General features: G+C 39.0%; 1 protein-coding gene across 4 annotated transcripts in view; it reads left to right on the top strand.

Annotated features, from left to right (window-relative positions):
* Positions 1-14493, top strand: part of DOCK4 (dedicator of cytokinesis 4) — a 469859-nt gene that overhangs the window by 246353 nt on the left and 209013 nt on the right. For all 4 annotated transcript variants that reach the window (XM_077997203.1, XM_077997201.1, XM_077997202.1 and 1 more), the window contains exons 9-12: positions 3736-3817; positions 4663-4723; positions 9628-9760; positions 14243-14331. In XM_077997203.1, the coding sequence (XP_077853329.1) occupies positions 3736-3817; positions 4663-4723; positions 9628-9760; positions 14243-14331 (365 nt within the window). The remainder of the gene's footprint in view (positions 1-3735; positions 3818-4662; positions 4724-9627; positions 9761-14242; positions 14332-14493) is intronic.

Genomic DNA, 14493 nt, shown 5'->3' with positions numbered 1-14493 from the left:
GGTATATGTCATTGGCTTAGTACATATTGATATTCTTTCTGAAACAGGATATGATATAGTATAATACTTGCATAATCAAGATTATGTCTAGACTGGTGAAATTAAAATAGTGACAGAGCAAAAAGGATCTCTTTCTGCAATAGAATACTTTAGGAAACATTGTTTTCCAGAATATTGATGAAATGTACAGATATAGAATTGGATTTTATATCAGTATTAAAGTTAAGGTTTTAATATTGAAAATGCCCTATTGACTTCTGTATTTTAATCTTATTGGTGTCCATCATTTTAGACTGACCAAGATAATGTGAAATTTGCTTTGAATGTTCCTGTAGAGGTAATAATGAGGAGCTTCAAACCTAATTACATCTCAAAAAATATAAAGTAGAACATACTGTCTGTGATATAGGAGAGGGGAAAATGCTCATATTGCTTATGTTTTGTGCTAAAATGTAATAAATAAATACATTAGTAGGTAACTGATTCCTAAGAGACTAAATACCATCCTTAAACCTTAGTAGTTTTGATTAAGTAAAGCTGAGTTCTTAAATCTTTTTGGAGTTTTGTTTGTTTAATAAAATAGTTTGTTTCTCAAGTTTTTTTTTTTTTTTTCTAAGCATGTTTCATTAAAGAAAACTACTGCCTGGGTGCAGTGGCTCAAACCTGTAATCCTAGCACTTTGGGAGGCCACCTGATATCAGGAGTTCAAGACCAGCCTGACTAACATGGTGAAACCCTGTCTCTACTAAAAATGCAAAAATTAGCTGGGCATGGTGGCGCACACCTGTAATCCCAGCTACTCCGGAAGCTGAGGCAGGAGAATTACCTGAACCAGGGAGGTGTAGTTGCAATGAGCTGAGATCGCACCACTGCACTCTATACTGGGCAACAAGAGTGAAACTCCTTCTCGGGAGAAAAAAAAAAGGAAAGAAAACTACCAGAGAACAATTTCAAACCAAAGACCTCTTTGAAACCTGCTAAATCAAGATTCTGACTTCTTTCATTCCTATTAGCCCAGGAAGGGTATGGAGAAAGTTACCTTGAACTCTTGGGACCAGACTTGACTACTGAGTGGGTGCCCCAGGCAAATGATGGCTTCTCCTTTATCTCAATATTCTAGAAATATTTACTGAATATTTCTCTAGAGAAGAAGAGGAAGTTACCTTATAGCATTCTAGTGGAGTGCTAAGGTTTTGAATTAATACATGGAATAGAATCCTTGCTCAGCCACATACCATCTCTGTGACCTTGAGTAAAATTATTTACTGTTTCTCAGTTTTCCCATCTGTAAAATGGTCATGATAATAGTACCTATTTCCTAAAGGCATAGTGAGGATAAAATGGGATAATTTATGTAAAGTCCTTGGCAGAGTACCTGTCAAATGGTAAATTCCCCAAAATATATTACCTGATAATAGGTTAAAGTATAATTCTTTTGTCCCAAGATGAACTCTTACACATTTCCTTTTCACTGATTTTAAATTTGAAGTAGTCCAGGCCTGGTAGCTCACGCCTGTAATCCCAGCACTTTGGAAGGCCAAGGCGGGAGACTCATCTCAGGTCAGGAGCTCGAAACCAGCCTGGCTAACATAGTGAAACTCCACCTCTACTAAAAAAAAAAAAAAAAAAAAAAAATTAGCCAAGTGTGGTGGCACACAGCTGTAGTTCCAGCTATTCAGGAAGCTGAGACAGGAGAATCGCTTGAACCCGGGAGGCAGATGTTGCAGTGAGTCGAGATTGTGCCACTGTACTCTAGCCTGGGTGAAAGAGTGAGACTCTGTCCCCCCAGCCAAAAAAAAAAAAATTAAAATGATAAATTTGAAATAATAATGAATTTTATTTTACTGTGAAGAGAGCTTACAGTCATTTTCCTTGAATTATAGTAAATGATAATTGGATAAGATTAATTTATCTCTGCACCCTCGGTTGTAGCTATCATTCCCAGCCTCTGGTTCGGAATAATATCGCATGTGAACTTTAGCTTCAATTGAGGATACTTACAGCAATTTTTATTCTCTTCATGCATGCCTTATTGGTCATCTGTTTTTGGGGGAAAAATAGAGGTAATAAAAGTGAAAATGGCCCCATAGAAATATGTATTGGCTGCCCTTTCTCGTATGAGAAGTCAGAAATAGGCATAATATAAGTAAAAAGTGAGACAAGCCAGGTAGTTGATTCTATTAAACGTATCTATCTAGACTTAGATCACCAAAGAGAATAAGTGTTCCAAAACAGCCATAAATTCAAATTCATATGCTTCCTTAGAGATCTGTTTATGGTTCTCATATCTCCTCTTATATGTATTTGAATGACAGAACCATTATTTAAGGCAAGGATCGGGTGATAACATGTTCCGAGCCTTTTATTAATGTCCTGTTCTCCGTTTCTCTGCTTGTTCCCTAGACTGAAGCTACACTGACCAAAGCTACAGCATTTTACATTCTGTAGATGTTGGTTGTGTGCTCATTGCCTGAGGCGGCCAACTATTTAATTCTGTCATTGGTACCAGGATATTGAAATTCAGTTAAAATTTGAAGCCCACAGTAGCTGGTAGATTAATTTTTTGTGGATTTATATTTGTTTTATTTTGTTGAACATAAATAGTGTCACACATTACCTTGGATCTAAATGGCATCCATGGCTAGGTGCAATGACTCACGCCTGTAATCCCAGCACACTGGGAGGCCAAGGCAGGCAGATCACCTGAGGCCAGGAGTTCGAGACCAGCCTGGCTAATATGGTGAAATGCTGTCTCTACTAAAAATACAGAAATTAGTCAGGCATGGTGGCATGCACCTGTAATCCCAGATACTCAGGAGACTGAGGTGTGAGAATCTCTTGAATCCAGGAGGCAGAAGTTGGAGTGAGCTGAGATCGCACCACTGTCCTCCAGTCTGGGTGACAGAGCAAGACTCTGTCTCAAAATAATAAAAATAAATAAATAAATAAATAAATAAATAAATAAATGGCATCCATAAGTATTTATTGCTAGAATTCCTGGCTGATCAACAGCATTATTTATGTTTTCATTAAATCTAGGTGGCACTGTATTTTCTTTTTGGTTATATAGATGAGAGGTTTCTGTGTTGCCCAGGCTGGCCTCGAACACCTAGCCTCTCCTCCTTATGCACAAGGACAACAGGCCTGAGCCACCGCAGCTCCTGGTGGCACTGTATTTTGAAATGCAAGTTCAGTGGGGGTAGTTTGAGATCTTCTGTTCGTTTGTAGACCAAAGAAAATTTAAGTTTCATTTTTGAAATCTCTGCTTGTGTTATAGATTAGAGACTTATAAGACCATAAAATATGAAGCCTTCTAATAGATAGTTAGCACTCAGAATGTCTTTAATGCTAATTAAGTAATGTGACATAAAACATGAAAAAGAAATCTTAGTTACAAACACATGAAACACGTATTTTTCTCTTTTAGTGGATTTATTTCTGCTTTTTGGAATAATGATATTACTGATATAAAATTGTACTCAAGTCTTTCAAAAGTTAATGTCTGTTTGTATATAGGTGCTTTCTGCCTTTGCACTTGCTGTTTTGCCAGTTTCATCAGAAGTGAAGCAAATATTTGTTGTCTTCGGAGCTCTCCTAATTTATATAAAAGCAATGTTGATGTTAAATGAACAACCTAATGTTTAGCTTACCTGTTGTGATGAAGAGTAGTTACAGAGGGATAAATCTTTAACTATTAAATAATTTTCAAATTGTTAAACGGTTTTTCTCTTGTAGTGAGAGATTTTTCTTGAGGCTGAATAGAAACGGGCTTCCCAAAGCCCCTGATAAACCGGAACGACAATGCTCCCTCTTTGTGGTGAGTGGATCTTGTTTCATTCATAAGGCAGATTCATCCAATTATGATTCATGCTATTTAGCAGAAATAAATTACTGTGAGAGAACACAGTGAATTTGCTTTTAAACTTTATGTAAATAACACACAGATTACATTAGTGCCCAGAATTCTGAATATCACCTTCCAGGATTACTTTAATTCCGTTAGTGTATTACTGCTTCTGTTATACTATTACCAAAGTATAACAATGATTGCCGCGCACGGTGCCTCACGCCTATAATCTCAATACTTTGGGAGGCCGAGGCAGGTGGATTATCTGAGGTCAGGAGTTCAATATCAGCCTGGCCAACATGGTGAAACCCCATCTCTACTAAAAAATACAAAAATTAGCCAGGAGTGGCGGCAGGCACCTATAATCCCAGTTACTCAGGAGGCTGAAGCAGGAGAATCACTTGAAACTGGGAGGCAGAGGTTGCAGTGAGCCAATGTCGCACCACTGCACTTCAACCTGGGCAACAAGAGCGAAACTCCATCTCCAAAAACAAAAAACAAAAAACAAAACCACGCTCGGCAAGATACCTGGTATTTAATATGTGCTTAACAAATGTTTAAAGAATGAATGAGTGAGAGATTTTGAATCAATAATGCCTTCTTCTTTAAAGTATTACTTGGTGTCAATTGACCTAAGGTTGATTGTAATGATATTTTTAGAACAGGATTTAAATCACGTACTTCTGCTACAAACATTCCATTAAGAATGTCTGTGTTCATCTCTGTCTTTCTTCTTTTATTTGTGAAAATAAAATGTTCTTCCCTTTAAGTGCAGCTCATGTCTTCCAAAATAACCAAACTTTGTTTGTTTGTAGGATTTGGGTAGCAGTGAGCTAAGAAAGGACATCTATATCACCGTGCACATTATCCGAATCGGTAGGTATAGCACTTGTCAGTGCAGTAGGGGCAAGGAACAGAGAGGAGAAATGCCGAGAGGTTTCTATGTTGTGATTTATTTGCTGTCTGAATTAGAAAGATATCAAAGCCAGATTTGAATCCAAGAATCACAGAAGTTGTGAATTGTCCCCTGACCTTCCCAACCCCACGTATGACCTCCTCACCTACCATAAACAGATTCTGGTCTTTTTTAATATAAGTAATTAAGAAGTTTGTTGTGTTTCATTTTGTTCTGCTAGCCTTCCTAAACATATTTGATTCAAAAATGTTGTGTTTGTCTGTTAAAATTCTAAATTCTATTAGCATAAAATGAATTTTTCAGAGCTGAGTTTCCTATAAGTTAATGAAGGCTTTATAGAAATTGGCTCTACATAAATTTTCCAAAGTGCAGAATGCTTCAGAGCGTTATTCCAGAAGGTGCTTCAAAAAACAGGCTGTGAAATAGTGAATACTAAATGTTTTTTTAACTTATATAATGTCATCAGCTTATTAAAGGGTCTGAGAAGTCCTAAAGGGAAAAATAAATATGCCTGTCTAACTTTGTTGACCCTAGTTTTCCTCAAATTTGATTTGACTATGAATGAAAACAGTTATATAATGTAGCACTTATTAACATCTTGCAGAACCCACTTTGATGTTCTGTGATGAACTTGCTCAATGAAACCAGAATGTGTTCTCTCATTTTTACACATAAAATACCTCTAAAAGCAGGCATTTTATGGCAGAGGAGCTAGGTGAAATGAGGAATGGTGTAACCTACACAGTTTTTCCATTAAGGCTAACCAGTCATTACTGGGAATTTGTTCCCACTTCTTCACTAACTGTACTCCGTTACTAGCCTAGGAATACTTCTGTGAGATAGTAATATCTTGCCATGCAGTCCTGCAAGGTGATTTATTTTTATAGGCTTTGGTTTTATGTATACGATAACTATATTGTACATTGAGTGAGACTATAAAAAACATGCTTTCATTCCAGCATAGATTTTCTATATGTTTTTTCTCATAAAAATCTACTCTGAAAACCTGTTTTCATTTTATGCTATTTTTGTATTTGAAGAACAGTAGAAATAAAAAACAGATACTTTTTTGTTTTGTTTTTTTCTTTTTATAAATGAGTCTATGAAAAAAATTGGAAAGAATCTTTGAAAAGGTTGGAAAAGTTAGAACCCATGCTGCTGTTTTCTTATGAGATAAAGCCTGTCTGTTCTCAGGATGGCAGAGGTAGTTTGTTATTTAATCTGTGTTTGTTTAAATTCAAATGTAATACCAATGGTTAAAGTAAAATATGGTTTTATGTATCTTCGTGTAAACATTGCTAAAATTTTAATATAATATCTGACAGCAGTAAGAGAAAAAGTAAACCACTCTTGTTTTCAGAGATTTCTCAAAGATATCTAGGGGTTTGGGGTGGTAAAAAAAAAACATGCAGCAAAGTGAGTATGTGCCCTTCTGGCCCATGGACTTCACTCACTGTGTTATTGCCAAGGAAGCTGCCTCAGTAGTACTGCCCATCACAGGGCAGCCTTTCAAATGCTTGGTGTTTGATTTGCAATTGCACTTTTTATTAACATTGTTATGGTCATTAAGTCATTAAAATGAATGTTGAATCAGAAATTACCTCTCTATCCTTGTCCTCAGTTTTGGGCAAATGAATACTTCTCTAGGATTATTGCAAAAAACTTTTACCAGTTCAAGATTTTGAGACCGAAGGAGAAGTGAGATTAAGGTGAAATACACTACGATAGGTTAAGATTTAGTCTGCCAGTTCCCTTGATGGAGTGAAATTGGTGGCAGATTGTTGTCTATCAGAGTGTTAGAAATGCAAAATGCTTGTTCCTCAGTGCCACAAAGAAATAGCACTCAACCGTAAATTTAATTTTCTCAGTAAGGCAATTTTTACTTTCTGCAGAAAGGGTGCCTCTCACAGATGGAACAATGGTGAGAGCACACCTGGACAGGGGAGGGAAAGGAGTTCTTATTCCTGACTCAGGTAGCCCCTACTGCTGTGTTGTTCCCCTATTTGCTAGGGTTGGACTGCACAGTCTAAGCTAGTTCCAATTGACTATGTTGAAAAGAGCAGGAGTACAAGCCAGAGCGTCGGGGTGAGTAGTTTGGCAGGAAGGATGGTTAGGAACGGGTAACTAAAGGTGGCTTAGGTCAGAGCAGGTAATCAGGGGTGACTCAGGTCAAAGCAGGTGACTGGGATGAGTCAGGACAGAGCAGGTGACCAGGGGAACAGATGTGAACTACTGATCAGAACTGGCAGGTAAGTTGTTTACTGAAAATAGAGGCAAGGCGGTGAAGAGAACCAGGAAGTTAAACTTTAAAATGGAGAATCAAAGAATGAGAGAGCTGAACATACTGGCATACTGATTACTTGAAGAGAAACTTGGGGTTCACTATATTTAACAAGGGACACATACTTCTTACAGAATGTCTTTTGTACCTATTTAGTAGGAAAAGGGTATGTTGGCCCTCACTGGCTGCAGAAAGCAAGAGCAATATCACCTCACTTCTGGGAATTTAAGTCCAGCTCTTTAGATAGATGGAGAGGAAAAAAAAAAGAGAGAAATTAATAGTTTTCTATCTTCCTGCCCATGCCAGGAAGTTCCTTCCACCTCTGTGCCTCCCTTTTGACTTTTGGCTGATTGCTCAGTATTTTTCCCTTCCCCTACTCCTGCTACCTTCCTTCCTACTTAGAGAATGTGCCTAGAAATCTGATAAGCTTTCCCAAAGCCCGGTCAGAACTGTGAATTCTTACTAACTCTAGGGTTGGTGCCGCTGATTGGGCACCAAACCATCTTTTCAGTATAGTAATTAGAATGGTGTCTAAAGCCGTGGCTTAACCTTAAACTTGCATGTTTGAAGACATGAGTCGGGTGGAGGTTTGGCAGATAAGCTTCCCAGTGGTCACAAGTGACAGAATCCTCATTGGAGAGTCTTAAGTAACCACTTAGGACTCTGTCTCTGTGAGAGCTACACTTCTCCCATCAACCTTATTCCCTTATTTTGCCATTCCGTCTCTCCCCTACAATTTTTTTCTTAGTGCAGCTTTAGATGAAGGGGTTGTTTAAAAACAAACAAAAAAAGGATTGAAATGTGTGCATGCCCTTGTGTAAACTGTAGGAGCTAGCAGAGTCATTAGGAATAATCTTGTTCACAGTTTCTAAGTTTCTTTTTTACTAAGGAGCTAAATAACTTTGAAGCGCTCCACTCAGAAATCTTATCCCTTAGTCATCTTGCATTTACAAGGAAATGGTTAAGAAAAAAGCATGTTTTGGCTGGGTGTGGTGGCTCATGCCTGTAATACCAGCACTTTGGGAGGCTGATGTGGGTGGATCACTTGAGGTCAGGAGTTCAAGACCAGTCTGACCAATATGGTGAAACTCTGTCTCTACTAAAAATACAAAAATTAGTCAGGCATGGTGGCGCATGCCTGTAATCCCAGCTACTCAGGAGGCTGAGGCAGGAGAATTTCATGAACCCAGGAGATGGAGGTTGCAGTGAGCCAAGATCGCACCACTGCACTCCAACCTGGGTGACAAAGCATGACTCCATCTCAAATTAAAAAAAAAAAAAAAAGCATGTTTTAAACCATGATATTGATAAAGACTGGCATACATATTAATATTTCATCCTAATACATTCTGTAATATTCAAGATAGAGATAAATTGACACCTTTTTTTTTTTCATTTAAAAAAGGGACCAAAGTTTTAAATTTGTTTAAATCAGTTGTGTAAGTAAAAGTAGGATTGGTTGATAATTAAATTCAAGTATGACATAAAGTGTTCAATTTTCAGGCAGCATTTATATTAAAATTATGTAGAGTGAAATCTGGCCACACATATGGCGTCAGGTCATGAAAACCTGATATTTTGAATTCTTACATTTTGCACATCTGAAAAGCAACTAGCTTATTTTGGCCATTTTTTAGTTTTGATTCTAACTAATAAAGTAAGAGGTTTTCAGGCTGTGTTTCCCTGAAAGTGACATCTTGCAGAGGTAGTTTTCCTTTACTACTGTCAAATGAAAGCCAAATTGGAAATTGTCATCCCATTTTTTTCCTACTTAACATTGGATTTTGGAATTGCTGGAGATATCTTGATGTGCTATAGGAGAATTTTGCTCAGATAGGAACAATTTATGGCTCTGTTGAAAAGCATCTAGGCACAAATTTGCAGATTTTTAAAGTCATTTTTTCCCACATTAACTTGTTATATTTCAACTTCAGTGTACTTTTTGCTTTTTGTCTTCAAAATAATCCACCGATAATTAAATACCAACAATAAATTAAAACAATATATTGATAACATTTTTAAACATGTAACAATTTAAACAAGTTAAAACGTTACAACAGTTAAAACCATTTTGGTGATAACTGAGTTCTGAACAGCCTGAGAACTGAGTCAGGAGCATGCACATTTGATCACCTGTGCTCACTTGCCATGCTTCAGACAACCTCAAACTACTCTAGTCACAGGTGAAATTTTTGAAATAGTTTTTTTGAATATGTAATTTGTTTAAAAATAGAAAATGGAAGAGTCACCGTTACTGCCTTCAGTGACATGAACTTCCTGGGATGCCTTCACGAATCTCAGGGGCCAGGGGATGGTTCCCAAACATGGGATCTGTTCTCATCTTTGTGTTTTATAGATGGCAACTGATGCCCAGAATTTCAGCTGCTTACCCAAAGTCACACAGCTAGGTGATTGGAGAGGAGAATCCAGAACTGAAGTAATATCTTCTGTTATGCCCAACCTGGGTGCTCTTTATTGCCCAGTTACATTTCATATGGCCTATCTTATAGCTGTATGTTTCTCTAGCTCAGATGCATCTAATCAAATGGCTCCATGGGTAATGCTTGCTCTTTAATTGAACAGGTCGAATGGGAGCAGGAGAAAAAAAGAATGCCTGTAGTGTCCAGTACCGACGACCCTTTGGCTGTGCAGTTCTCAGCATCGCTGACCTGCTAACAGGAGAGACAAAGGATGACCTCATTCTGAAAGTGTACATGTAAGAAACATGCACATGGTGGAGGCTGGGGTGGGTACAGGGGTGCATGTGGGTCCTACTTGGGCAAATGCTACTTTATGTGGGTAGAGAAGAACAATGGATGGTTTATGAACCATTCCTCAAAAACCCAGTAATCTGTAGATTTGTTGCAGGTGAGCCCACAAGCCACAATTTGCCAGTCAGGAGAATTACTGAATCAAGAACCAATGAGTACAGACAGTTTACCAGTTAGGTAGACCATCTACTATGTGGGATACCACCTTTGAATTTGTAAACCTAGCACGTCTTTACCTTCAGACAGTCAGTGTGTTCTTGGAAAGTGAAAGTGCTTTTTGAAGTAAATTAATTAGAATTGGGAAAGGGAAGCCCAGATGACTTCCATCCTACTCTAGGTGTTAGTTTGCTGGGCCTGCCATAACAAAGTACCACAAACCACGTGGCTTAACCCATTTATGCCTGAGGTTGCAATGTTTAAAAATTTTTGCAATCACACCTTGGCGATGACCTTGAGCAGTAGGATATAAATAACTCCATATGCTTAGCATTCTAATAATGGAATACTAGGCATAAATAGATTTTTTTTGGTTTTTTTGAGACCAAGTCTTGTTCTGTTGCCCGGGCTGGAGTACAGTGATATGATCTCAGCTCACTGCAAGCTCCGCCTCCTGGGTTCATGCCATTCTCCTGCCCCAGCCTCCCGAGTAGCTGGAACTATGGATGCTCGCCACCACGCCTGGCTAATTTTTTGTATTTTTAGTAGAGACAAGGTTTCACCGTGTTGGCCAGGATAGTCTCCATCACCTCGTGATCCGCCCGCCTCAGCCTTCCAAAGTGCTGGGATTACAGGCGTGAGCTACCGCGCCTGGCCTATAAATAGATTTTAAACAGTAGAAATGTGTTGTCTTACAGTTCCCAGATCAAGGTATTAGTGTAGTTGGCTCCTTCTGAGGGCTGTGAGGGCTAATCTGCTCTGTGCCTCTCTTCCTGCCTCTGGTGCTTTGCTGGCAGTCCTTGGGGGTCCATGGCTTGTAGACGCATCACTCTGATCTCTGCCTTCATCTTCACATGGTGTTGATGGCTTTCTCTGGGTCCAATCCCCCACCCCACCCCTTCCCCCACTTTTTTTCTTTTTTTTTTTTTTGAGTCAGAGTCTCACTCTGTCACTCAGGCTGGAGTGTAGTGGAGCAATCTCGGCTCACTGCAACCTCTGCCTCCCAGGTTCAAGAGATTCTCCTGCCTCAGCCTCCTGAGTAGCTAGGATTACAGGCGCATGCCACCATGCCCAACTACAAATTTCTCCTTTTTATAAAGATACAGTCATATTAGAGTGTGGTTCACCCTGATAACCTTCTTATATGAGTACCTCAGTAAAGACCCTCTTTCAAATAAGGTCATATTCTGAGGTACTGGGGGTTAGGACTTCAACATTACCTTTGTTGGGGGATACAGTTTAACCCATGGTTCTCTACTAAGAAAGTCACTTGATATATTCCAAATCCTAAGTTAAGCGATTTTTTTAAATGCACATGGGTTTGGCCCACACCACCGTGCCACCTCCCCACAGGCTTGGACATTAAGACCTGATATACAGCAACATCTTCAGAGCAGACTCAATAGGGTTTCCACACTCCTGGTTTGAGGGACCACATCCTTGACTACCTCCATTAGTGAACTGGCTTTCGTATTCCCTTCTGGAGGTTGTGTTAATATACCTGATATGTGCCAGTAGATTTTTCATAGGTGATGGTAACACAGGTGGCCCACTGCCTGTGGGACATACACTTAAAATTGCCTTTTTGACCTCTGCTGCAGGGTTTCATGGATTTTTCTACTGTCCATCCAATGGAACCTATGTAACACATTTAATAATTCATTGACAAAGATTTATCTGTAGTCTATGGTTTAGGACCGGAAACTCTCTTCATCCCTCTTAAAAAGTAAAATGCCTGTGATGTTGACGTTAAACTTGAAAACTTTTGGTGAAATTAGTGGGTGGTAAAAGTTGCTACTCTTTTTATCATGTAGCAACCCTCAATTTCAGTGGTTAAGCTTAAATCCGTGATGCCCTTCTTTCCGTACTCAACTGGTGGTCATAAAACATAATTTATTTGAAATACTAATGACTGTTAATAACCACCCTTTACTGTGTGCACAGTATGTGTGAGGAACTGTATTAAGCACTTAGCATGTGTCATATCCTTTTGTCCTCACAACAAACCCATGAAGCAGACAGATGCTCCTAGCTCAGTTTTACACATAGGGGAACGAGAGTTAAATAACTTGCCCCATATTGCCTAGCTAATAAGGAAAGGAAGCAGATTTGAGGTCAGGACTGTCTTGCTCAAGCACCTGAGCTCTCCAGTTAATAGTATGTATTTTTCCAGGTGTTATTTCACACCATAGTCTACTAAGGTGATGATGCTGCTGTTATGTGGCTTTTGGAGCAAACTGAAATTCCTCATAACACACTCTCATCATTTCTTAAAGTAGTCTTTCCAGGTGTGAGTAGCAAGTATTGTATTTATCCTGCCACTGGGAAAACAGAGGGACGGACAGTCCCATCCTCACCCTTGATTATGCAGCCAGCGGAACAAGACCCATGCATTCCAGCCCTGCCAATGGGAGACAGTCACACTCGTGAAGACAAATTGTTCTGCTGTGTGTGTGTGTGTGTTTTTTTTATTGTGTGCTTTTCCATAAGCATCAAATAAGGTTTTAGGTAATTTTTAATAGAAGATAAATTCCTGAAAAATGCCCATTCAGCAAATGATGATGCTGTTTCAAGACTAATACTAACCAGTCAAAACAGTCACTGTAGATTAGGAAGAAACTATGAATTTAGTCAAACATGGGAAAGTGCCTGTTAGAAACAATTTGAGAGAAATTTCTATTTGTTAAGATGACTGAAGCCCCAGCCCCTCTGGGACTCAAATAAAGAACAGTAGCAAATGCCTGCCTGAGCCTGGAAGATATTTTAGTCACGTACTTCAGAAGCCTTTTTTTTTTTTTTTTTTTTTTTGAGTTTTGAGTTTTGTGGGTTAAAAGCATGAATTCTGGAATCACTTAACTATCTAATAGGAAGCAAGCCATCTTTCTTTCTTCCCCACTGGGCTGAAATAAGAAAACTGGAGGCAGAATGTGCTAAATGGCAATTTGGTGTCTTACAACTGGACAGGTGGGATGGTTTCATTCCATCTTAATTTTCCAGCCCTCTAAGATTCGGTGTTCATTTTGGTATCCCACTGTTAACTGGCTCAAAAATCACCTCCATCATGTTCATCCTGCAAAATCCTGTGGCGATAAAATAGATAAATATGAAAGCAAATAATTGTGAATTATCTGCCTCAGACTTGATCACTAGGAAACAGAACCTGTACTATGGGAGATTTTGATTGATAGTGTACAGAATCTTGATGTTCAGGCCTCTTGGGAGGACGCATTCATGGCTAATAAAGTAGTGAATTTTCACATATGTTCAGATGAAGGAAGTTTTCCCTAGCCAATCTGGGAAAGTAGTGGCAGTAAGGATGGATAGCAGAACCACATGCTTACAAATCATTATGAGTTACCAGGCAGAGGGACATCCATCCATCCAGCCAGCCAGCCAACCAGCCATCCATCCATTCATACCACTGACAGTTTTTAAGCATCCACAGCATTCAAAGTACTAAAGGAAACTCTGATATCAGCCAGTCCTAGATCCAGTCCTCAAGAACCTTAACAGTCTCCCAGGTGAAGTACACCATGTAAACAAAGATAACATGACCTAATGAGTGATAAAAGCTAAGAGAAAGAGTTACCGATTGCTGTGAAAAGACGGAGAGATGCCCCTTGTGGAAGATCTGAAAGAGTAATTTTATTATTCTTTGGTAAATCCTGCCAGTCTTTTGCCAATACAAGCTGTGTTAATGTCAATTTCATTTTGCTTAATTTGCTGCATTTTGATGCTGGGCAAACCTGGTAATATTACAGTAAGCAGAGACTTGCTACTGAGAACTAATTTACTGAGCATTTATTATATGCCAGGAATTACCCTAAGCCCATGTTTATTTAAAGTTCTAGTATATTATCCGTGTTTCATAGAAGGGGAAATTAAGACAAGAGTAAATAAACTCACCTAAAGAACATAGCTTGGTTAATAGTGAGAATTTGAATCTGGGGAGTTGAACTCAGTTGGGGCTGCCTTCCCCTGTATGCATTGTTCTCTGAGATTTCTGTCTGTTTTGGGGCCACTTGTAATCTGTGAGTTGTTAATCCCAGCTGCTTCTGTCAGGAGGTAGGTGCTCAGGCATTACCAGATACGGGCATTCTTTCTCATCCTGGGACAACCATGCTAAAACTGACAATCAGTTGCAGCAGGTTGATGGGGACTCCAAGGAAGTACATTATAGTGGTTATAATGAAAAGGGCAGGTGTACTATGAGGGTCACTGCTTGATTGCATGCATCATTAAAGCTTAACAGAGTGTTAATGTTTTCATAGGTGTAACACAGAGAGTGAGTGGTACCAAATCCATGAGAACATCATCAAAAAGCTGAATGCACGTTATAACTTGACTGGCTCCAATGCAGGTGAGTGTATGGGCTGGCTGACTTTCCCCACACTTTTCATTCCAAGCCCTTTTTTTAATTTGTCTGTGTGGGAAGGAAATTATCAGCCCTTTGTTTTTCTCTCTGTTCACTCCCTAACTTTAAAAATGCTCAATGAACATTCTGGTACATCTTCCTATGCTA

Source organism: Macaca mulatta, chromosome 3 (genome assembly GCF_049350105.2).
Source record: "Macaca mulatta isolate MMU2019108-1 chromosome 3, T2T-MMU8v2.0, whole genome shotgun sequence".
NCBI lineage: Eukaryota > Metazoa > Chordata > Mammalia > Primates > Cercopithecidae > Macaca > Macaca mulatta.
This window is presented reverse-complemented; position numbering and strand designations above follow the sequence as displayed.